At 42.2% G+C, this 24550-nt stretch overlaps 4 protein-coding genes across 6 annotated transcripts; 2 read left to right on the top strand and 2 right to left on the bottom strand.

The window, feature by feature from the left end:
* Nucleotides 1-7381: 7381 nt before the first annotated feature.
* On the top strand, nucleotides 7382-8779 carry LOC117647902 (serum response factor homolog B-like). Its single transcript, XM_034389877.1, has 4 exons — nucleotides 7382-7609; nucleotides 7682-7831; nucleotides 7918-8209; nucleotides 8760-8779. Exons 1-4 carry the CDS (start codon nucleotides 7382-7384, stop codon nucleotides 8777-8779), a joined length of 690 nt encoding a protein of 229 aa, XP_034245768.1.
* Nucleotides 8780-9161: 382 nt separating this feature from the next.
* LOC117647901 (deoxynucleoside kinase-like) lies at nucleotides 9162-9914 on the bottom strand. Its single transcript, XM_034389876.1, has one exon. The coding sequence runs from the start codon at nucleotides 9912-9914 to the stop codon at nucleotides 9162-9164; it is 753 nt and encodes a 250-aa protein (XP_034245767.1).
* Nucleotides 9915-10416: 502 nt separating this feature from the next.
* Nucleotides 10417-21255, bottom strand: LOC117648277. 3 transcript variants are annotated; one of them, XM_034390712.1, is made up of 21 exons: nucleotides 21140-21255; nucleotides 20819-21055; nucleotides 20090-20376; nucleotides 19547-19627; nucleotides 19311-19465; nucleotides 19109-19243; nucleotides 18896-19022; nucleotides 18675-18800; nucleotides 18463-18588; nucleotides 16197-18374; nucleotides 15518-16096; nucleotides 15257-15367; nucleotides 14948-15172; nucleotides 14654-14869; nucleotides 14306-14510; nucleotides 13963-14179; nucleotides 11934-12086; nucleotides 11696-11845; nucleotides 11461-11615; nucleotides 11210-11364; nucleotides 10417-11132 (listed from the first exon to the last, which is right to left on the bottom strand). In XM_034390712.1, exons 10-11 carry the CDS (start codon nucleotides 18368-18370, stop codon nucleotides 15520-15522), a joined length of 2751 nt encoding a protein of 916 aa, XP_034246603.1. In that variant the 5' UTR covers nucleotides 18371-18374; nucleotides 18463-18588; nucleotides 18675-18800; nucleotides 18896-19022; nucleotides 19109-19243; nucleotides 19311-19465; nucleotides 19547-19627; nucleotides 20090-20376; nucleotides 20819-21055; nucleotides 21140-21255; the 3' UTR covers nucleotides 10417-11132; nucleotides 11210-11364; nucleotides 11461-11615; nucleotides 11696-11845; nucleotides 11934-12086; nucleotides 13963-14179; nucleotides 14306-14510; nucleotides 14654-14869; nucleotides 14948-15172; nucleotides 15257-15367; nucleotides 15518-15519. The 3 variants fall into 3 exon arrangements, with proteins under 3 accessions (XP_034246603.1, XP_034246602.1, XP_034246600.1); XM_034390711.1 differs by having other exon boundaries at nucleotides 18868-19022; nucleotides 19339-19465; XM_034390709.1 differs by having other exon boundaries at nucleotides 19339-19465.
* LOC117647900 lies at nucleotides 21072-22874 on the top strand. The gene is made up of 5 exons (XM_034389875.1): nucleotides 21072-21096; nucleotides 21142-22238; nucleotides 22316-22382; nucleotides 22459-22624; nucleotides 22709-22874. The coding sequence occupies exons 1-5, from the start codon at nucleotides 21072-21074 to the stop codon at nucleotides 22872-22874; spliced, it is 1521 nt and encodes a 506-aa protein (XP_034245766.1).
* Nucleotides 22875-24550: the final 1676 nt, after the last annotated feature.

The raw sequence follows: 24550 nt of genomic DNA, 5'->3' as shown, positions 1-24550 counted from the left end.
AACCGCTAAATTTAACTACAAAACCGTCTAAGTCCAACTCTATCAAGAAAACTACAATTACAACAACTGAAGTTACAATGTTACAGAAAATTTCTACAAAAGTACTGCCGCCCGGGCTTAAGGGTTAAGGGAAGGTGGGGCTCATTGGGACGGATTTTTTCTTGGCGCTCTACGTCAGAGGGCTTTCGAGCTATGATGATCGGGGCAGGCCTAAATTGTGCATTGACATCTAGCCTATCATATCCTGAAGCATTCAAACTTATTTCGACACGTTTTTAGGCAGGAGAGATATTTTCCGTAGAGTCTGCACTTGTCCCAATGTGGACAGTACCGGGGCACATTGGGACAGATCCGGGGCACATTGGGACAGCAATGAAAAAAATCTGGATCTAAGTCGTGCATTTAATTTTTCGGACTGCCACGTTGTAGAAAAAGTTATGCTGAATACAATGAGCGCAGACTCGTATCTCTTGTTCCAAGCGTTCGGAAGATACGCCGCTTTCAATGGAATAGTACTATTTTTCATGTCTTTTCGACCTCTCTACTCGAGAAAACCCGCAAGTAATGACTTTAGAGACCACATGCATAAGATAACTTTTATTCGTTTGGACGAGACAAGACAATATATGTACCATTCATGTATTTTTGGTATCCACATGGCCCAGTAGCCTCACCCTGTCCCAATGTGAACTGAGTCATTTTAAAACGTCAAGTCGGTCTGTGGCCCTTGACCTCAAAACCCAGCTCCGCGCGTTGACCCTTTTTGACGCCCATTGCACCAGGGAACACATTCCTAACCTCGGTACGATCATCCGACGTGCATTTCAGACGCTAAAAAGAAAACAAAATTCAAAAATCGTGCCACTTTTTCATCGTTTTTCGTGGAATCGAACTTCCAACCCACGTTTCTCATTCAGAAAGCACCCAGTTCTGTCCCCCAGTTGTGAAATCAGTAAACCAAATAACGCTCTATTATGGTCAATTTTCCGGAGAACCTGACATAACCGGAAGTTGGAAATATTGAAGGTGTCCCAATGTACCCGGTGTCCCACTGTACCCCACCTTCCCTTACTCAACGAGAATGTCCTCAGGGTTGAAGTTATCCAGTTCACCCTGAAGAAGGTTCACCCGGGCTTGGGCACGGGCAAGGTCGACCTTAGCACTCTTCAACGAAGCCTCCAGTGCGAGCCCTAAAACCAAGGGGAAAAAATGAATTCCCGGGAGTCCCCCAACTCAAAAATTTCCCGGGGGAAGTTTTTTCATAAGAAACCCCGGGGTTTAAATTTAATTTTAACAACCCCCAGTCACCCTATTCCAAGAAAACACTTCCCTTTTGTTACAAGTTCAGAATTTCCCCTAAAAAGTCTCCCCCGGGCCCAGTTACTAAAAGGGGAAGGGTCCTCAAGGGTTGAAGACGTTACTAAGGCACCCCGGCTGCCAACGGCAAATGCCTTACACCTAACGAACCCTTTTTCCATGGGGGGGGTTTTTTCGCTCGGGAAGCGGGTTTGGCAACCCTCGTTGGGCAGTTGCGGGCCCAGTCGTTTCAGGGTAGGAGATACATTCCCGAGGTGAGCTCACAGGGGAAACCCCATCTTGCTGTATTTCTCCTCCCCGATGATGCCGCGATATAGAGTCTCAGCAGCTTCGGAGGGCTCGTGGAACTCCACGACGCCCTTCCGCTCCAGAACCTCATGGGTGCCCAAACTCAACCCAATGTAATGTGAGGGCAAGAGTGGCACAACTGCAACCAAAAAACCCAACCAATTTTAATAACTTCCCCCAAAAAAAAAAAAAACATGAACACACTGTATCGGTCGACTATCTTCTTACCCAACGAAATTCTGGAGATCCTTTGGGTCCCACCTTCACAATCTTCCCTTTCATGCAACGGGGAGGATCGTAGGTGCAAACGTAGGGCTGGAGTCGAAATGGCCCTTTCCCCCGACGAGTCCTCGTTCATAGTCATGAACCGGTGAGAAGGCCCCCAAGGGCACGGTCGCGGGAAACCCCCTGCATGGCGGCCCGAAATGGAGAAGCGGCGAAAGGAAGACGACTTGGAGTGGTACGGTGCAGCAGGAGTGGCGACTTCGAGTGGCAAGGCGCAGCTGCAAACAGCAAGTAGTCCCAGTCAACAAACCGCCCCCCAGACTACGGCACTTGCGCCCATACCAACCTGGGCAACCCAAAATACCAACCTCCTAATCCCAGTCCAACAGAATTTTTTTCCACTCAGGAGGTGACTGGAGGAAAATTTGTTGGGACTGAGCCCCTCGAACGCCATCGAGAGGCTAGCCAATGACCAGTCGCTGTCCCCCTCAGCAAAGCCGCGAGCATCGCAGTCACAGGAGACCAGGCGGAGGAATTGACCCTCGCAACCCGGGTTACGCCCCCAGAAAGGGCACTTTCCAGGGGATTTCCAATTGGTGTAGCCGGTCTCATGACGGGCGTACCCCCGCGCCACTTCAGCGTAGCGGTGGAACGCGACAGGGATTTGGGGCTTCCAAAAAAATTTGCCCCCCCCAGAATGACTCTTGGTTTTCCACCTGCCACTTGACACATGGCAGACACATCTAAAAATTTACACTGTCAAACCCACGGGCAAATCAGCCTCAAAACCCAAATGAGTGAAGAAAATCTCACCGAACAGGATTTGGGCTCCCCATCGGGAACGCCCATAGCATCCATCGTCACCATCAGGTCGCGCCCAATCTTCCCTACTAGACACTGCCGCCCCGACTCCTGGTCGATGGCCCGATTGCGGACACCCATATCCAAGACCAAACACACACAAAAAAAAAAAAGACTCACAGAAAAAAAAAAAAAAAAAAGGGGGGAAAGGGAAGACAGAAAAAAGACGCTTTTAATTTAAAAAAAAAAAAATTCAGGCCAAGGCAAAGGATCAAGGAAAAGGCAAAGGATCAAGGATAAGGAAAGGGGATCAAGGACACAGGAAAAGGTCAAGGACACAGAAAGGGCAACGGGTCAAAGGCAGAGGCACAGGATCAGTCGAGTACCGCAGAAGTACTCAACCAAACATTTGGGCGACAACACAGGCCTTCCCCAGGAAACCGACACCTGCAAAATTACCACCCTGAAAAGAGAAATTTCCCTCACGTTTAAAAGAGGCTTACCTCACACCGGAGCAGAGTACTCGTGAACCAGGAAAAGAGAAGACTCCTCAGCCTCCTCTCGGCGACCACAAGAGCAGTCCCAGAAATTGAAAAGTCGAGCAGTGGGACAGAAAGGACACGCTTTTCGGAAGTGACAAAACCAGCCAGTAGAGTACTGTCCAGCAAGCTCAGCTATCAGATGGACGTCCACAGTACTGTTTGTCACAAAACTCCACGCTCTAGGCTCAGTGGCAACGGCCCAAGCACAACACTCGAAGTGACCCTGTAAAAGAATCTTATTTAGAATCCAAGGAAAATCCTCCATTTAAAGGAGAAAACTCACTCACCTTAACGGGAAGACGACCCGGAGATCGAACCTTACGGTACTGGCCAACTAAACACTGCCTTCCTGATTGACGGTGCACCCCGGTAAAAAGGACACCCATCAAAGATGAGTGTACCAGAACAAGTGTGAACGCGAGAGCTTGAGGGGCGGGACTGACGCCCATCCAGGCTCCGCATCGAGTGGGTCGCTACGCATGCACTCCCCCACTTCAACTGCATCGAGTTCCGCGAAAAGCAAAGCCGTACCGACCAACGCATGACGAGTGGTTCGCACCAGCGAGACTCCAGACTGAATGACCGGAATGGCGCCAATAATTTAGGGAAAAGCCAGAGCTCGGCGATACGGAATAATAAGGCTCCAGAGATTACGAGGCGAGAAGCCGTACGTTGACACCAACGTCTTTCCCAAAATCGAACGGTTATCGCGGATCGTTAAATAAAAGGGGCTCGGCGAGAAGGCGGAAAGGCGGTCCAGAAGCTGGGAGCCGACCGAGCGAAATGGTGCCAACCGAGAAAAGCCAAACCAAGCGTGCGACCACACAGGAGTGGACGGCCAGAGTTGACATTTGTGGCACGGTAGGTGCCGGCCAATACAATAGTCATTCAACCCGAGACCGATAGCGCACCGGGAAAACGCGTTCGAGGCACGCACAGAGGCCAGTGGCCTAGGAGCAGAATGGGACGGCTCCCGTAGCCCAGAAGCCTCTCACAAGAACAGACATGGGAAAATTTTTGTCGCCCTCGGAGGGTTTGGGGTTGGCCACCCTGCTATTATCCGAAAAATCTGCCGGCGAAGCAGACGACGGACCAAGTCAACAAAAACATTTAGAAGCAACTTTGGGTTTAAACCACTTTTTCACTTTTGGGAAAAAAGGTTCCCATTTTTCAAAAAACCTTTGATTTTGCCCGCGGGGACGGAAACTTTTGGGGGTTTATGGGCTAGGAGGGCTCACTAACCCTTTAACTAAAAGGCAGGAGGTTTTTTTGGGAAAACCCTTAAAATCGGAAAACCCTTTTTCCGGGTTAAATGGGGTTGCCCCAACAAACCCAAAAACGATTTTCCTCAAGAAAAAGAAAGTCTTTTAAAATGGGAAGCTTTTTCAATGGAAAGTTTTTAAAAAAGGGAAGTGTTCAAAAACTTTACTAACAAACAGTAGGAAAAACACATTCAAAAATGGCAGAAAAAACCCGTTTCAAGAACCGGAAATTTGCCACTGCCAGTAATTTTTCACCAAACCCCCAAGGGATTTCCCCTTCCCTTTTTTTCCCGGAGACAAGGGGGGGGAAAAAATAATTGGGTGGTCCACGGTTAAAAAGGCCCCCAAAAAAGGTTCCCCCCAAGTTTTTTGGAGGTTCTCAGGCTTGGGTTTGAAGGGTGTTTTTTTTGGGGTTGGGGGACCCCCGGGGGGAAAAACCAAAAACGGGGGGGCAAAAGGGGGGAAAAGGGGAAGGGGGCCCCCAAATTTCCCCCCCCAAACAAAGTTAAGTATTCCTACCCTTTTTAAATGTAATTAAATTACTTAGAAAATGATGGTGTTTGAAGATAGGAATTAGCTAGCTAGTCAGGGAAAAACCAAGGCAAAACCCCCCTCTGTAGCTAGAGGGGGGAGAAAGAATGTTTTTTTGTGCAGTCCTGTTGTGTATGTTCAGGAATTACTTCAGAGCCGAGAACTCCTAGAACTACAAGGACAACCTATAGAAGAAACCCCTTTTTCACTCCAGCCTGTCCGAGGCAGCACGCTGAGCCTCGAGACCTTCGGCTGTTAACTAATCACTTTCCCCCTAATAGTAGCTATGCTTTTTTTAAAAGTTTAACAGGCGCGTCAGAGGACCTCAGGACAGCTTCCCTAATGCTAGCTCGAGGAAGTGCCATGAGAGTCACTGACAACCTACTCTACGGAAGTTCAACTTGCTTTGCTTTTATTTTTATTTATTTTACCATGAAAGGCGAGTCAGGGAAGGACTGGACACCCCTTTCCCTGAGAGGCCTGATTGGCATTAGAACAGTGAATCCTTTTAAATAATCCCTTTAAACCCTAAATGTACGGCTGGCAACAAGGGGACGAGCCAAAATTTTTTAAAAAAGGGAGTGGTGTAACTTTTAGGGGGCACGAAGTAGCCTTATAGTATACCCAGGTTCAGCCGGCCCCAGATTCAATTTGTGTGGCCCTTTATGCATTTCGGGAAATTTTTTATCGATTTTAATGAGACTTTGCAGACTTGTAGAACTTTGAACCTGATTCTCATGCTGAAAACTGGTTTTAAAAATTGGTGGCCAATTTTGAGAAATTTGCTGTCAAAAACGCCGTTTCCATGGCAAAACTCGACTCGTCAAAGGAAAAAAAGGGAGTGGGGGGGCCGAGCCGGGGCGGACCAAAGCCGAGCTTTTTTGGGGGCTGTACAGCTTACTCCAAAGCAGAAATCAGCACGTTCGAAATGAAAAAATTTTTTTGACTGCAGGTAGACAAGATGCAACAATAGAATTGGTGTCGGTTCGAACGCAGTTTTTTGGGGAGAACTATCCAATAATACTTCTTGATTGGATGTTTTTGGACATGCGCAGAAGGTTTGCAACCTTTTAACAGTTTTAAACCAAATGTAGCATTTTAAATCTGAATTAATTTTGCTCTCTTTCTTTTTTTTTTCTTTGTTTCCTGCTTATAAAAATTCATATAAAACAAATTTTCAATTTTTGTGTGATGACTTTTTAAAAAAATATTCACAGAAAATTAGCAAAACAAAAGTTCTTTTTTTCTGACAAAAGTTTCTCAAATATTCCTTTTTTTTTTTGTCAATAAAAATTTTTTTGTTGTTGTGATTCAGTTAGCACTAGGACCACTTCGCTCCACCTCGCGACTTGCAGGGTCATGTTCCTCGAACAAGACTCACCCGCGTTTCGAAACCATCCCTCCCGAGTTTATAAAGTTTGTCAAAACCAAACCCTCAAGGTGTTTATACGTTGCAAGGGAGAACTATTACACAGAATTGAAGAAAACATGACTAGAGAACCACAGCCTTTTGAAACAAGCCAAACAATTCAACGTCAGCAACAATGGATGGGGAGTTTTAAAGCGCGACTGCTGGTGCTTTCAGCTTCGCGATTTTCGCAAGGGCGCAGACGCCGAGAAAATAGTTGCCAACCCGTGAAAATAAATTTACTGCCTTCTTTCTGCCCCGAACATTTAGTAATGATGGATTTTAAAAATGTTCCATTGTTAGAACACTGCGGAATACATTAGCATTGGAATTTTTTGAATTTACCAGCATTTTGATTTCTATTGTCAAGTTTAAATTTCGACGGGTGGCACATCGACCACATTGGTACCACTGCCATTGGTAGTCCCCTGAGCCACAACTTCACAACACCACTTCTTTTCTTTCTCCACACTCTTACACAATGATCAAATTGACTTCGTGACTCCTAGGATTTCTTGAAATCGTATTTTTAAAGAAGGGAGTGATGTTGAGGAACGACTAAAGCAACAGATGGTCAAGTTCTTTCTTTTATTCCCCTTCCCTGCATGGCTATGAGACCACCCTCCCTGGCCAGGGTCGCACTCCAAGCCCCGAACACCCCACTGGCAAGTGCCACTGTTGCCCAGCCCATAAATACAACCGAGCCAGAGCTCCGCCAACAGTCTGCGGTCTGGCCCTGCCCTGTGAGCACTGAACCTCAATAAACACTCTACCAAAGCCAACGTGTTGTCTTCGCCCTTCACCTGCCAAACCCAACACAACCAATACCTTCTTTCGTTAATAATTTTACATGATTTTTACAAAAACATAAACTTCCATTCCTTACAAGTTACAATCACCAATATTACAATATCATTTACAAATTTCTCATATTGACACCACAGCCTTTTAACATTCAAACACAATAAAATTAGAATAGCAATATGAAAAGAAATAACTCCACTACCATGGGCAATATTCATTGTTCCTATGACAACGCATTTGTGACAGCAAACAATTTGAAGATGCCGAAACTCACAGTTTTCACTCTTGAAGGTAATATTTACCAACTTTCCAATTTCGCAAGAAGACTGAATGCTACCCAGAGAGGAAGGCCCTACCACAGAAGAAGACTTTATCGAAATAATGATAATAATGGAGGTTCCAGTTCATTCAGAAATGAAAACAATCTCATTGTAAATAAATTTAATAGATAAAAATAACATAATTCCTATTCACAGCACAATTGATAAACTTCTTTCTTTCAGGACATTTCATCATCAACCACACACTCCAATGGAGACAATGAGAACAATTACAATGATCAATACTCACAAGAAACGCAAGATGAACCACAATATTCTGACTACAACAATAATAGAAATGTCGTTTCTGTACAAAACCATGAAACTCCAATTGTAAGTAACATTGAAAATAATTACAACAATACATTATATATAATTCCAATGATAATTTTTTTCTAAACAATATAATTCCAATACAGCAAAGAGATCGTAATACACAAAGTGATGATAGAAATCAAAATATCATTCATAATATACCTGAACAAATAATGGAAAATATCATTCAAGAACAAAGCAATAACCGAAGTTTCAATACTCGGGTTTTCATGAACAGACAAGTTTTGCTTCACCATACCACTCCTGATTGCAATGAAGAAGTTACAAATGAACTACAAAGTCAAATGAACCAGTTGAAAATTCAACAACCAAAACCACTCAGAATGTCCAATCAACAACTATCAATAAAAGTCTCCACTAATTGCAACTTTCAGAGTAAGTATAAAAATCATTAAATAATTATAAATTTAAAACATTACTTAAAAACACTAATTACTATAAAAAATTCACAATAGACACCACCCCCTCCACCACCTCCCCCACCGCAATCACCTAAATCCCGGCAACCCACTGTTATAGTGTGGCAGTGTAAGGGACTTGGAGGGAAAGGGTAGTCGAAGGTCTCGTGGAGACGGAAGCTTCTGTATTATCAACAAGGTGACCGTGTACAGAATGGTAGCTGGCGCCAGACAGCGCGCCTTTATATTACAGATGCAGAAGAACATAGGGAAGAACAGTGTGGTGGAGAGTGGGGGTGCATGGCCAATGGGATTTAGGAACCAGGGTATTTGAGGGAAGAACAAAAAGAAGGAGGGTTGAGGTCCTGGCCAGGATCACTAGGGCAGTGGTTAGAAAACTGGGGAATGACCGTCTAGAGGCCGTGCTTTGGTTATGTTCTCTATTGTTTCATATCATAACACCACTCCCTCCTGAATGAAAAAAAACGAAGTTTCTCAAAATTTTCCTCGTACCCCCTTTTCCCCAGATCTTTACTTAGAACGCTGACTTAAATTGACGTTTTGGGTTTTAAAAATTTTTGAACTATCTTCCCACTCTCTCACTCAATTTAGCACAATTTTTAAGTCTGATTAAATGTCCAATTTTGATAATTTCTTAAGTTTTTCTTTCTTGAGTTGATGACGACTGCTCGCTGTCTTGATGTGATGCTACAAAGGCTCGCTCCCCCATTACACCTTCTGGGTGCCAGGCGTTAGGGTGTCCAGTCCTAAGCCCGCGGGTCGGCTTGTTGTTAAAAAAAGAAAAATAAAGAATAGTTGGGCTTTAACATCTCGGACGCCAGGTAGACTCCAACAGCTCCAAACGGATGTTACAACCGTCGTCACGATTTGCAACACCGCGTGAAGTTGGGATGTTCCGCCTTATGGAATTACTCCTCGCGTATGGGCTGGGGCTCCTGGGCCTGCGTGACGTCATCTCTCAGGTCCTGGATAATGTCCAGGGCGGCTGCTAGCAGTTGCTCAGGGGTGAGCGTTCCATCCAGGACGTGAACTGGGTTGGCTTCCTCTCGCAGCAGCCAGGCGTCGGTCAGGTCGTGTAGCAGGGTGGTGAGGTACTCGACAGTGACACCTGCTTCCTCTGTGCGGCCTCTGCGGTTTAGTCGTTGGTACGCTATGGCCGGGGGCGTGCGTACGTAGATGTAGTGAATCGGCCGCTGAGTGGGCGGGGCGACGGCGTCGCGCAGGATTCGTAGAATGGCCATGTGTTCTTGGCCGATGGCGTTCATCTCGGCGAGGGCTTGAGCGAACACTCTTAGTGAGCACTGGGGCGAGCGCTCCAGGACAGTCAGCCCTTCTGGGTGGTTGGCCAGCAAGCTAGTTTGGCGGCGGCCAAGCGTGGCTAGTGCGAGTACTTGGAAGGGGTAGCTCCAAGTGGCCCGGTCGGTGTAGAGAAGTTCTAGCAAGTTGTGTCCTTCCACGTCCTGCCAATCCCTGACGGGCTCGTCCAGTACTGGGAAAAGCTCCAATCTCTTGAGGTTGGCTGCAAGAGTCGATTTTCCGGCTGCGATGTTTCCTTCCAGGTAGATAATTGGGGCCATCGGGCGACGTTGTTTCATGAAGTAGTGCACCATTAGTGCAGCGACGATGGCCAAGAAGGCGATGTTCATCATGATGAAGATCATTTTGGCTCGCTGGGCGCGCGCCAAGTCGGCAGTGGTTCTGTGAATTTGGACTTTTTAGTTGCTAAGCTCTGTTTGTACTCTCACTCCTCTCCGAATGAAGGAAATGCGAAGCATTTATAATAGTTTTACTTCTTTCCGTGTCTGTACAGTCGGGTTTACAATGTTTATTGTGGTTTTATTCGGGTTCGCGACACTGGAAAAACTTTTGTCGTAAAGTTACGAATTATTTATGGGAAAATTGTATACATGAATGGCTCGTAAACTCTTCCATATGAATGACTCATAAATGTACGAATGATTCGTAAAATACCTCCAATTTATAAAATGCTGAAATAGAGCAAAAAGTTGGCTCAAAATTTATCCTGCATGATTACGAGTTATTCGTTTAACTACGAATGATTCGTTCCTTTACAATACGAATGGCTCATAAAATTACGAAAAGATCATCTTAGAACGAATGGTTCGTGGAAATGCAAGGGTGTCATAATTTTAACAGTCAACAGTCATTTTTCACATTTTTATTGTTTCTGAATCATGGAGAAGCAAACATGTACAATAGGTCTTGTCAACCAGATTCCTCTCTGGAGGGTTGAAAGGTGACCGCCTGACAACCGTTTTGATACTCCAGCATCAACTAGATACATATTTCTTTTAAATTTATGTCCAGAGCTAAGTGGCTTGATCACCTCTTTGAATAGAAATCAAGTTGCTTTGGCTCACTCTCTAAAGTCGGAATCTTGATCTCTTCCCAAGAGTGAGCCAGGGCAAACTGATTTCTATTCAAAGAAATGTGGTCAGACCACTTTACCCTGGCCAAAAATTTAAAGAACAAAAATAAAAACCAGTGGGTGCACGAGTATCAAAATGGTCATCAGGCGGTCACCTTTCAACCCTCCAAATAGGAATCAGGTAGGAAAAATGCACCCTATAATACCGGAACATAAGTTAAGATTGAAGTAGAATAATGACAACAATGACACAAGTCCACACACACACGCACACAGTCTTGAAGCCAAATCTTGAATCTTGTGTTGGCTGCAGTCGTTCAATAATGATGCCTTGCAACATAATTGATGTTTGATAATCATGTTTTTCCTTCTTTTGATTCACAGGTGTGTGTGCATGATGTGCTGCTGTTGAAGCTTCTTGTCGCCTTGCCGCTTGTGGAGGTGCTTTCCCCATCACTGCATCAACTGCACGCTTTTCTTCGCTTTCCACCTGTAAAAAATAGCTGCTATTAGATCAAAATTAAAAATGAATATGAAAACAAAGTATTCAACAAAGCAGTCACTTACCTTGCATGTAATGCATTATCAACAAGAACATATCCCTTATTGCATGCTATCTAGTGTCTGCTTTCCATTTTCTCCGCTGCTTACTAAAATCCATATCAAACAGTGGAGCATCTCGTAGCAGATGAAGAGTTCTTGCACATGTAGTTCAAAATAACCTTTGCAATCAGACAAAAACAACAAAAAGTTTTGAAAAAAAAACACGTAAAATTTATTTATTTAATTAAAAAAAAACCAAGACCAGAAAAACTTACCTATTAATGAATGCGGAGAAGAAATAATAAATACAGTGCTAGCCTCCCAAATCAAAGTCCCAACATCAGAAATAAATTCCAGCTTTAAGTCCCTCCTCTGCCTAAGTGTTCTAAAGTTGTCTCAGCTGAGGCCATGGGCTTCAACCATATAAAGCCTGTAAAAGAAAAAAATAACTTAGCAGGCATAATATTTAGAGGATGAGGATTTTTTTAAAAAAAGTTGCAACTATCTTACCTGACATGGAAAGCACACAAATAAGAGCTAAAAGAACAGTGTCTGAATCCTTATCCTATACCTTTGTATAATAACTGAATATTTTACCTCCTTTGGGGGCTGAAAGGTGTAATTCTTACAACTGTTGGCATGGGCATCAAAAACAGTGGGCTGGAAAAAAAGAAGAAAAAAAAGTTAGTCATATTTTACTGACCTCACAAAAATAATAAAGCCAATGCAAGCCTTCTGAAAACCTTACCAGTTCTAGAGACCACAAATCAATTTGCGGTAGGAGTCAGCTCAGTACCTGAATCAAAAGCCCAAATGGGTAAGTTAACTCAATATTTTTGTCTCTTTGCTGGCCAAGAGTTGCAATCGTCAAAATTGAGTGTAAGCATCATCCATTTAAAGCCTGTAAAAGAGAAGAAAAGTACCCCGTAAACAAAACTACTATCAAAAGTAGTACTGTCGTACTACCATTTCGGAGCTCTGTACATCCCAAAATGTAGTACGGAAGGAGTACCTTATGAAACAAAAAAGGCATCCAAAAGAAGTACTGCCGTGCTACATTTCAGGACGTCTCTTTCGGGAGCACTTCGGGACGTCGGAAACGGTAGGTCTGTGAGAGGTCTTTCGGAGGTCCCCCACCACCCGTCGCAGCGCCCTGCGGCCATGTAGTTCCGAAGGTGACCGCTAGAGCGCGCACCTGTGTCGTAGTTCGATGGCCTGCCGCTAGGGTGCGCCACTGTTCCGGATATGAATGTGAATGCGTATAGGGATGTGAATATGACACAGATAAACTGTTAGGAAAAATGTATTTATTCACTGACCTTTTTAAATTAAAAATCAAACGATAGGACTTGTCACGAACAACAGAAAATATGGAGACAAAAATGGTGGACAGGACTCAAAAACAAAATATTTAAAAGAGGAATCTCAGTTGGACTGAAAAGAAAATACAGCAACCATAACTGTAACACCCCTTGATTAAAAAAAAAGCCAAAATGACTGAAAGAAATTCAATTAGCACTGATTCCAAGGTGTCATGCTTACTTTGCTCTGTCGCAGGAAATTCACTTAATTTGACACTGAAGCACAGGAGTCAGTTCTTGTTCCACATGTAATTGCATAGTGGTGCAGGTTATCGTTCCACAATCTTGGGCAACTCCGTGGGTCAAGGTTTCCGCAAAGAGCCTATTTCTCAAGCATAAAATCAGATGACGAACAAAATAAACACTTTGACAATAATAGTATCAAAGTAACAGAATATTGTAGGTTAACTTACACCGGCACTTTCTGATTTGGATTGAAACACGAAATAAGCCTGCACCAGGCTTTGAAGTATTCTTCTTATTGGTGCACCTGAGAACTGAACATCTTCGTGCGTGGTTTCTTTTCTTTGGAGAAATGAATTTACTATAGTTAACAGAAAAATAAATAGAAGTAAGGATCCGACGCCACAAGCACAGTGCGCGCCAAAGTGCGCCGACTGTCATCTGCACAACAGGTGAGCATCGCGTGGGCCCGAGGCGCGCTCTAGCGGACACACTCGGAACTACATGGCCGCAGGACGCTGCGACGGGTGTGGTGGGGGACCTCCCAAAGACCTCACATAGACCTACCGTTTCGGAGGTCCCGAAGTGCTCCAAGAACCGACTACTTTGGGACGAGCGACCAGGGCGCGCTCTGGCGGCAAACTCTGGCACCACACACTAGGTCCCCGCGCGACGTACGAGAGAGCTTCATTTGTAGTACGTTTAGGGAGGTCCCGAAGAGCTCCCAAAACCGACTTCTTCGGGACGTCCGAAAGACGTCGGATTCCAGACATGTACTAGTTTTGTTTACGGGGTAGTATCACATATCACTTGAAGTTAAAAATAAGGCAATAAAGCATCTCTTGAAACATAGAATTTAAATGAAGAATACATATTGCATGTTTCCCCAGAGTCTGAATCCGATTCCCATCTTAGAGCAATAACTCAATGCTTTAACTCCTTCGCATGGTAAAAGTTGTATTTCTTACATCAAAAAAGAAAAGAAAACTACATGAAAAGAATGACATGATCAGCCGTGTTAAATGGCACAGGACTGACCTACAGCACTTTCCAAGTCCTCATCCGGAACTCATACTAGATAAAGCATTTAACTTATTAAGCATGGCACTTGAATGTGGAGCGTGGATTGTTCACTGGGAGCTCTAAATTTATGCCGGAGAATTAAAAAGGGTCCATTCATTTTGACTGCTGGAGAGAAGCAAGAAAGTTTATTCAGATAAGTGTAGTTCTTACTTGATTTTTTGCCTCTCACTTCAAGTAAAGAAAACTCCATTATGAGACCTAGATGATGACAATGATGCCCATAAATTAGTATCCAACAAGCTGCCCTGTGAAACACCTGCCCCAGCGATGCAGTAGTTGACGCTGCAGATGATTGCATTGAGACAATTGAGCTGCAGGGTGAAAGCGCAGGAGAAGGAGATGAGGAGAGAGAAGTGACAGCACATCACTGTAACAAAAAGGTAAAGGGAAAACAGAGAATGATAAGGTGTACACATACCAGCCCACATAAAATAGTGTGAAATAAAATATAAAGAAGAAAAGAAAAAGAAATGAGAAGAGCTGGATCACTTACACAAATAAAAGTAACTTTGGTTGGCTTCATGGGAGCATAACTTAAAATATTCATTCTCAAACTTAGTAACTTCCAAAGCTAAAACCAGAAAATCTTGCAACATCTGGAGCACTTTGATTAAGGATGTTCACTTAATCCAATGCAGAGTGATTCCATCAAAAAGAGCCGAGGCAGCATCATTATGATCTATAGACGAGGATCACATCTGTAAAAGCACAAATTACCTTGTAAGTTAAAGGTTCGATATCAATGCCCTTCGCAAATGTTAAAAAGAAATCAATGAACCACACTCCCTTATTATCGAATAAGAACAGAACAACACAAGATAGTTTTGAGAATGCTTCTTACCAAAGGAGTGAATCCAACTTCATCTTTCGATAATCAATCAATTTTCTAAAATTAGAGATGAATTTTCTTCTTGCCAATGAATGCTGCTGCAAGATGTAGAAGTGCCTTATTGTGATGGTTTGTAAGGAACGGGATATCAAAATCCTTCCACTGAGCAGATGACATCTGTCTGCGTTGTGCTACCAGCCTCTCCTCCAAGTCACCTATGATTTCCATCTAAGGCAAAAAGAAATGACAAGATTAAGTAACCTAAAGCCCTGAAATTTATTTTCAAATTAGAAGCAAGAAACTCACTAGGTGTGAACAATCATCGCTTTGTTCTTGTTTGATGTGGAGCCGTTGGCTTACTGCCTCCGGTCTTTGAAGTAGGATAGGTTTGAGCGAAGAATCGGAGTCAGCAGTATCATACTTATGATCTTGGAGTACAGCCTCTGGAGGATTCTTGGACGCTTCTTAATAAATCAAACATCACAGAATTGGATGTGAGCATCGCAAGGAACTTGGAACCAACAACATGAGCTAAAATAGGAAAGAATGATTACTGTGGGCAATGCCATATTTTGGTAGTTATTAATTGGATAAGAAAGTAAGTGCAAGACAAACCTGGACAGTAGCAATGCAACACACCCTCTTGAACTAGTGTTGTGGACACAAGGAACATGTCAAATTCAAATGTGTAAGGAGAAGACCGATACCACGTTCCTGTGACCAACACTGTGACACCACCCGGTAAAAAAAATTTTTAACAATGAATGTCCTGCTTTATTTTGTGCACAAATAACAGAAGGGAAATGAAGCATGCCATGCTCACTTCTGCATGCATTTAAGGTAAGAAAGAAAAGTTAAAGTAAAAACATTACCTACCTTTAATCAAAGTAGTCACTGTCATGTGACAGAGTGTGTTTCAGAGAAAAACATTTTCTCCCACCAAATGAATATACAGTTTGCAGACAAGGGCTCTTCAAATTTAGAGGAGACACACATACTTGTTTCAGAACTGTGTTGCTGATCTCATAAATGCCATACTCATTAAGCAGCCTTCCAATGTAGGTCTTCAGTAAAATTGTGATTTGATTCTTGTCACATACGATGCAGCATATTTTCCCAATGTGAATATTTACTTCATCTAGGTTGCCAAGTAGGAGCCATCCTGTCCATTTGTCTCTCTTGTATTTGATTCCATTCACAACCACTGATTCCAATATTTCTGCTGCATCAGAAAAATTTTGCTCCAGCAGCACATTTGCTGTCTCAGCCTCAAGAAAGGACTCATAATTCAACTTGCCAGAGACTTTTGGATCAATAATACCATCTTGGAAGAATGTTCCAGCAGACATATATGCCAAGTAGAGGCAGTGCTTGTTGGTCATTGTTTTACCAGGATTCACAAAATTGTGACTGGCTCTTGAGACACTTCTGAAGAAGGAATGAATGCCCTCAAACCTGCAAGGAAACATTCACCACATTATAACAACAAACCGGAACATTAAGTGAGCAAACAGTACACACTGCAAAAAATCAAAAACAAACAAAAAAAACCTACCTCAGAGTCCATAGAAGAATAAGTGGCCCTAGAAGTATTATCAAATCAGCCAGATGGCCTAGAAAATGTCCTTTTGGCCTTCGGAACCCAAGAATTGCACGGTCACTCTGGTAATTCTCAATGGCACTTTTCAAATAGGCAACTTGATCAAGCAAGTGGGAGGGAGCAAACAAATATTCGCAGATTTCTTTGAGCGATAAGTACAAAAGCCAGTATGGGTCCTTAGTATTCTTTATCTTCTTTTTCTTGAAGATGAATGGCAAGAGACGGAGCAGAGTCCAATTTTGAACTGCATTTCCACTCAGAGTGGTTCCATTAAAAGGAATTCCAGATGGTTTGTTGTTTGCGTCTGTTCCCTTCAATTTTAAGTTTTCCAACAAGCCATTCAAGCGAGGGTAGGATACCCACCCTTCCTCAACAAAATGGTTTATGATCACTGGTAAATCTTGAGCTAGAACACCGGACAGTATGTCATGCGCTATGCAGGGGGCCAGAGCAGGATCACATACATGAAAGTTCTCCAAGGCATTAAAAGGGCACTTGAATTTGTCAGGTTTCACTCCTCTGTAGTGCACTCTATCTGGATCTTCCTCGTGCAGTCGAGTTGCTGTTTGCATATCTTCTTCATACTCCTCCTTAGTTCTAAATGGTTCTGTGGCCCATGGTTCTTCAGCATACTTAGTCCTTGTGATTGGACAATACCTACAAAAATATTCAGCGGAGAAAGAACCAATAAAGCCGCCAATCTCATGCTGCCCTAAATTGTCACCAATCAGGAACACTAGGTTTACTGGATACTTCTGCCCTTTATATGCAATGCCATCAGTTTCCAGTTTCTTCAGATCTTCAACAAGTACTTCAAAACAGCGTTTACGCAACACATCATCCTTAAAAAGTTTCTTGTATTTTGGGAGCACCATCAGAAGCTGAATAGAATCCAAGTCAGTCCGATGGCGTGGGTCTAAATTACCAAGAGAAAAGTATACTCCAAGGGTGCTGTGTTTGGATGCTACAGGAGAGGCATCATTTGTTGGCTTGAAAGCATCTTGGAATATGAAAAGATCTATTGTCTTCTCAGGTCTTTCCCTCTTCCTTTGTAGATACACCAAACCATCATAGTAATCACGTATAATATTTTCACTGGGTGTTCTTTGGAAACTTTTATCAACTTCTTTTTGCACGGATGGACACTCCAACATAATTTTCAAGGATTCTTCAACAGGTACATAGTACACAAATGTTGGATCTGGACGGTCAAAAGACAAGTCGTTTTCCACTGGTGCAATGTATCTAAAATATTTCTTGTAGTATGCCTTGCGTAGAGCATTGGTAGAGAGCCATGGACCAGGTGCAATACTTTTGTCATGAGCTGAATATAATGCGTCTGCATACATGACTCTATTAACAATACCAGATAATACATCAGGTTCCAAATCAAGTGATTGCAGTTCATGCATGAGTCTGGCCTTAATAAGCAATAAATTTTGTTCTTGCAAACCAGACAAACCTTCACTCATAGCCTGCACTGTTGATTCTGGCAAAATAAATTCACTTTCCATCCTGAGATAAAACTTTGCCAGATTGTGAATTACGTCCTGCTTATTATGATGTTCTTCTTCGGCAAATGTCACTTCTGGGTCCTGATCTGAATCCTGATCAAATGTTGGGTTGTTGATGGGAGGGGCATCTTCGGTTCTTCTCTCAGATAGACTGTCTTCAAAATCAGCATTATCAAGATTCAAAGCAGATTCTAGTGGCCCAGAATTGATAGTGTTCCAGCCTCTGTGATATTTGCTCAAGTGAGACTGGAAATTGACAAGAAGAGACTCACTGTGACATTTTTTAGAGAGAGGGCATTTCACTGCTTCACCCTTCCTGTTATGCTCTCTTAAAATATGATAACAAAGGTCCTTGTCACAGGCAAACAATGATGTGCACGTATCAACAGAGCACTGAAGATTTCCTGGTTGGGGCACTTCAACTGTTTTGAAGTCATTATGACAACGATGCAGATGTGTATTCAGAGCACCATATGTTCCAAACTGCTGGGAGCAGGCTTCAACACCACAAGTGAACAGAAAGTTCTTCTCATTTGCATGAACACGTTGATGATAAGAATGTTTCCCCAAAGTTTCAAACGTTTTGCTACAACTTGTGCATTCAAAAGAAGCCATATTTCTGGAAGAGAAAAAAAAAAAACAAATAAAAACACCAAATAAACTTTTAGGAGTGAAAATGTTTAAAGAATGTAGTTATATCTACAAACCTATTGGTAAATACATCCACAGGCAATACAAAAAAAGTACAAAAACTTGAGTTTTTAGCTCATTTGCTGGTCAAATGTTGTTGATGGTGCTACTGTGGCTGTGGGTATGTTGACCATTTTTAGAGCCTGAAAAAGAAAAGAAAAGCAGTCTGGCATAGTATTCAAGTTAAAGATAGGAATTTAAAAAAGGGAAAACACTCTAAATACTTTACCTTATATAAAAAGCACTGATGAGTATGAAATGCAAGTCTCCTGATCCAACTCAAGACTTCAATCTCTTTATCGGGGAGGAGCTGCAGATGGTACTAATATTGATGAGAACTTGAACAATAGAGAGACTGAAAATAGAAAGAAAAGTACAGTATTATTAAATACAAGACCAATAGAGTTCTTTCAAATCTATACCTGCATCAGAGAGGACAGGTCAACGTACTGCACGAGTCAGCCCAATGTCAGAATCCGAGAAGCAAATGGGTAAGATCACACAAAATTAGAGTCTCTCTGCTGGCTTGGAGTCTTGGTTGTCACAACTGTGCATGTGACTTTTGACAATTTTAAGCCTGAATAAGAAAAGAAAAGCAGTCTGGCATAGTATTCAAGTTAAAGATAGGAATTTAAAAAAAGGAAAACGTTCTAACTACTTTACCTTAAATAAAAAGCACTGATGAGTATGAAATGCAAGTCTCCAGGGTATACTGATCCAACTCAAGGCTTCAATCTCTTTATCGGGGAGGAGCTGCAGATGGTACTAATATTGATGAGAACTTGAACAATAGAGAGACTGAAAATAGAAAGAAAAGTACAGTATTATTAAATACAAGACCAATAGAGTTCTTTCAAATCTATACCTGCATCAGAGAGGACAGGTCAACGTACTGCACGAGTCAGCCCAATGTCAGAATCCGAGAAGCAAATGGGTAAGATCACACAAAATTAGAGTCTCTCTGCTGGCTTGGAGTCTTGGTTGTCACCACTGTTCATGTGAGTTTTGACTGTTTAAAGCCTGAGGAAAGAAAAGAAAAGTCAGACATTTAACTTCAATTAAAAATGAAAAGAAAAACATAGACTATGGATAAACCCTAACCTCTTAAGGAGTGCAGAATTTGCAGAGCATGGAGCACCAGTGGCGGCAGAGTTAGATTCAAGGTTCTCGATCCATTGCAAGCTAAGAGTAGAAAAACAGAAAAATCAGTTTCATAAGTAGAAAAGATTCAAACAAAGTAGTATGCCTTTGTTTAAGTGTCCACAGGCAAGAAATAGACTAAAGATAAGACTCTGGCATAAAATAAAGCACTAAATTGGAGCGATCCAAGAAAACAATAACAGAAGTAACTACTGTGGCTCATTCTTTATAGGTTATGGCATCAACTGACACAAAAATAGATGAGTTTGCACAGAAAGCTTAAATTTAATTAATTTTGAATTCTTTGCTGCTTTATATTAGGACTTAAAACAAGTTTAGGACTGTTTTTGTTTGTAAAACACTGATTCGCATAGGTTAGAATAGGGAATGCCACTTCAGTAGAAATGAATTGCGAAAACAAGAAGCTATTACATCGAACCAAAAGGAAAGTGATGTTTCCTTCGACGAGGAGAGACAGGGATTAGGTGATAATAAAAAAATTACCTTCCAAAGCACAATGAAGTCTAGTTTCTAAGACAAAAACAGAACCAGCATCAGGCAAAGTCTTTTAGGCTGACTGGTTGAAACTCGATTTGGTTCGGCTTGGCGTCGGGTGGCGTCGGGTGGCGTCGGGCGGGCTCGGCTCGCCTTCGGTTCGCCTTCGGCTTCGGCTCGGCTCGGCACTCCGCGCAACGTGATTGGACGTTCGACCGGCAGCGAGGCACGGGCAGGACTGCGGATACTTTGAAATTTGAAAGCTTGCAGGCTTTGTAGTTGACTAATCTTAACTTCTGGAAAATCAAGGTGAGAGAAACAATGTACAAAGCCACTAAAATTCAAGCGTTTGTGAGCTCAGGAAGAGTTACTTAGTTAGTGATGTAACTGTAGACTCTGGAGCAAGCCCTTGGGCCCAAGCCACCCTCCACACAGTGGGCCAGAAGACCGGTGGAGGCAGCCAAAACTCTAGACGCGTTTTGAGCTCCAGTGTCGCTAAATGGGACTAGAATCGAACGTGTGGCCCCACCAATGGATTGCTCTCCGAACGAGGAATTTATTGGTGGGGTCACACGTTTGGTTCGAGTCCTGTCCAGTGACTCTGGAGCTCAAAACGCCTCTAGAGTTTTAGCCGCCTCCAGCGATCTTCTGGCCCACTGTCAGGCCTTGGTTCAGGTGTCAGATAAGTCCAGATGTCATAAATAACAAGTATCATAGCACAAGATAGAATTGGCTTACCTTCAATTTCTATTCTCTTCCTCCAGATGGATGACAGCTTGACAATGGAGCAGCTCAAAGAGCAAATAATGCAGGGATGTGAGGACATCGGTGAATCAGAAGCTACCGAAGCAGCAAAGGCTCTCCATAACCAAGGTCTAAAGAGGTTGAAGTATCTATGTAGAGTGAGGGAGCAGGATCTCACTGGAGCTGGTCTTAACATCTTTGAGGCCAGAACTCTTCTAGACGCCTGGAAGCCTGTCGGTGAGAACAAATGCATTTATGTATCCACTGCTCAAGTAACTTGGCATCAGTGTTTAATGTGCGTTAACTCCTGCTTACAGTAAACGTTCAGGAACAACAGAACCAAGCTTCTGCTTCTGCTACATCTCAGTCTTCTGCCTCCGCCACATCTCAATCTTCAGAAAACCAGGAGAGCGCCACAACTTCTGGTGGAGTACAGAGCAGGGCACTAATGAATTTCCGCCTCAACTGGAACGCAATCTACGAATCAGAAGTTGGTCTGAAAAGAAAGTTGGAGAGAGGAATGCGGCTGACTCCTGCAGATCGAATAGCTATTGTTGCTGAAGTCGTAAAACAAGTAAGACACAAGGTTCCAGGGGCGACTAGAAAAACTTTCAATACAATTTACCAGGAACAAATGATCACGAAGCATGAACAGTCTTTCCAAGAAACTCTTGGAGTAGCAGGCAAGGAAGGGTGTGCTGTTAAAATCACTGGAGGAATCCTTAAACAAATGAAGGACAAGTTCGATAATGACAAGAATAAGAAAACATCCAACAGAACCCCAACAAGGATGGAGGTGGAGCGTCCTCCTATCAAAGAAGCATACGGGTGTGTCAGATGGGAAGTGGTTGACTATCCGGAAGGTGAGGATCAAGAAAGCCTGGAAGCAAAAAAGGTATTATTGCAAAAGCACTTCCAAAACAGAAGAACAAACGCTGCAGCCAGTCCCAGGGAAATCAAAGACTTGATGACAGTAACATATAAACACCAACGAGATCTTATTAATTCAAATGTGAAAGCAGCTCTACTAAATCAAAGAGTAAGAAGAAGTAGGGGAAGACAGGCTGCAGATGAGCAACAAGAAGAATCTGATGAGCCCTTGATTACAATTGCTCTCATCAAAAAAGAATTTCCCTACTTGTTTTGTTTTGTTGGTATGGAGCTCCACCATGAGCTTCTTACAGATATAAATGTATCAAAAGTATTGGATGAATTTTGCAATCAGGAGAGGGACAAAATGTTACAGTTCTTTGCAACCAGCCACAACTTAGTAATCCAAAGTATTAATAGAAAGCTTAACAGACAACTTGGCAAGGAAGGATGCAATGAAGAATTTTCAAAGTTACTAGCTCTAATTTGGATGGTTGCTGTTGAGTTTAAAGAAGATATTAACTGCCTCATCACTCTGGATAAAGTAAGCTGTTTAAAATAATACTGTTTTAAATTTCCTTTGATAACAGTTTTATATTGTCAAATTATTGTTCTTTACAGGAGGAAATTGACCTAGCAAATTATGATACAACCACTTTGCAGCCAGCCCCTCATCTGCTAGCCACAGGTAAAGTTATCATTTGGTATTAATTCAAAGAGGAGGAAATTAAAATATATTTTTATAACATCTTCATATTTTCCAGGAGAATCACTTTTGGCAGCTCGCAAGTTCTTATTAACTATTGACCAACGCTTTCTGTCCTCCCACACCAATGTGGTTCAAACAATATGTTGCATCTACATGCCCTATTTTATTTTTAATTTGAACTATCCTGCCGGATGTCAGGCGACCATGGAATTCATACAAAGGTATGGGTTTGAATTTAAAAGTATCAAAACTTAAAAAAGTACTAACCATGAAATTAAGCAGTGTCTTTAACTTTTCTTGAACAGATGCATTTTCAAGCACAGTCCAGAAAAGGGTCACAAGAGGCCAACTTCAAGGGATGAGGGTGGCAACTTTTCTACAACACCCACTCATCCATTAATATCTCGGCTGTTGAAGAAGTTAAATGACCACCTGCAGGCAAGAGAAGGGGAGTCTTCAGAGGAAGATTAGACATCACATAATGGTATTATATGAAATCAAAAAAGTAGATTAATATCAAACAATTTACAAGCAGCTGGTAAATCTAATTAGTGAATTATTATCAATCAAATTACAAGCAGCTGATGATAAGATAAATATGAAATAAGCTAATCATTATCAAAAAGTTACAAGCAGCTGCCTCACTGTTCATTTGTAGACTGTGCACATCACAATATAGATGCGTCAGTCTTATCATTGCTGGCTGGTAGACTTGTATCCTTAAAAGTAAATATGACAAGTTATAAACAGTACTAACAACAATAAACTTATGTAATTCACCAGCATTATATCCTTTGAAGTAAATCTGAGACATTATAAACTTTAATAAGAACAATAAACTTACGAAATTCACCAGTATTGAACAATTGGTCTGTTCTTCTACTGGCTCCACCTGATTTGAAAATATTTCAAGGCATAAGAAGCCGCTGTATATTTTACTGATGACGCCATGAAACTTGTCAACTACTCGGATTCAGTTCCACAGTTCTCCACAATAATTACATCTGTAAAAGAAAGAATTGACAAACCGAAAGAGAAAGTGAACCATGTTGGGCATACTTCAAATGTTACTTGCAGCTCATTTTACTTGGTGAATGTGCTGATAATAAAAACTAAACAAAGGCTGACACATTTCTCAAAGAAAAACACTTACATCCTACAGCAAAAATAGAAGCAGGACTTAAAAGAAATCACAAAATGTACAGTCTAAGGAGGTTAAGAGCCACAACTCCATGAATAATTGAGAGATTCACAGAAGGTATACAAGGCATACAAAATATGTAGCACTGTGACAAAATAGAAAGGAATCAAAAAGAGGCAAAGTAACAAAGCTTTACAATTCTGATAAAAATAGTTCAACACAGGCTAACCGGGCTCGAATGTTTTCAAAACAAAAACAACTAAGTGTGTACAGCTAAAGCAGACAGCAAAGTATACTGCAGCTTTATTTTTCATACTCAAGGTTTTAGAATGTTTATGGCACACAAAGACAAAGAAGACCGACTGTGCTGACAAATATTCAAATATTAACGGATCAATAATAATTGTACAAAATACTGATAGGTTTTCGTATTTTACTAACAATTGTTTGTGCAAACTAGTTATCAAAGTAAAACAGAAATAGAAAAGTGCTGACTAATTTTTCATACTCTTGCCGTTACTCCTTGCGAAAGGGACATTCGTTTGTTTGTTTACATGTAGCAGAAACAGTATTGCAAGTGAAATTTTGTAGGTGGCGTCTAATCATCATTGGACAATTAGTTCGTTGAAGTTGCTGTTGTGTTTTCCCGTTTCGTCTTTTTATAGTTATCCTTATTGTGTGCTACACTTCAAATCATCGTTTTTGTTGTGAATGTTGTGAACCCACGGGCTGTGTGAAATCAAAGCCTGACGTGTTGCTGCATGCCTACTAACTGCAGCTGGAAAGACAAAGCCAGCGGGACTCTTTAACGGAAAATAAGAGTCAAGGTAGTTGAGTGAAGTGCTAGTACAACAATGGAACAGTGACACAGTGAAACAGTGAGTCCTTACACATCCTTTATGCAAGACTACAGATCTCCTCACTCTAGGCCTCCCAAGGCCTCCACAGTCTCTAGACATCCCTCTGAGCAGTAGATTATGCCCAATTTGTAAGTATGATTAACCTC

Source organism: Thrips palmi, unplaced genomic scaffold (assembly GCF_012932325.1).
Source record: "Thrips palmi isolate BJ-2018 unplaced genomic scaffold, TpBJ-2018v1 HiC_scaffold_3, whole genome shotgun sequence".
Classification (NCBI taxonomy): Eukaryota; Metazoa; Arthropoda; class Insecta; order Thysanoptera; family Thripidae; genus Thrips; species Thrips palmi.
This window is presented reverse-complemented; position numbering and strand designations above follow the sequence as displayed.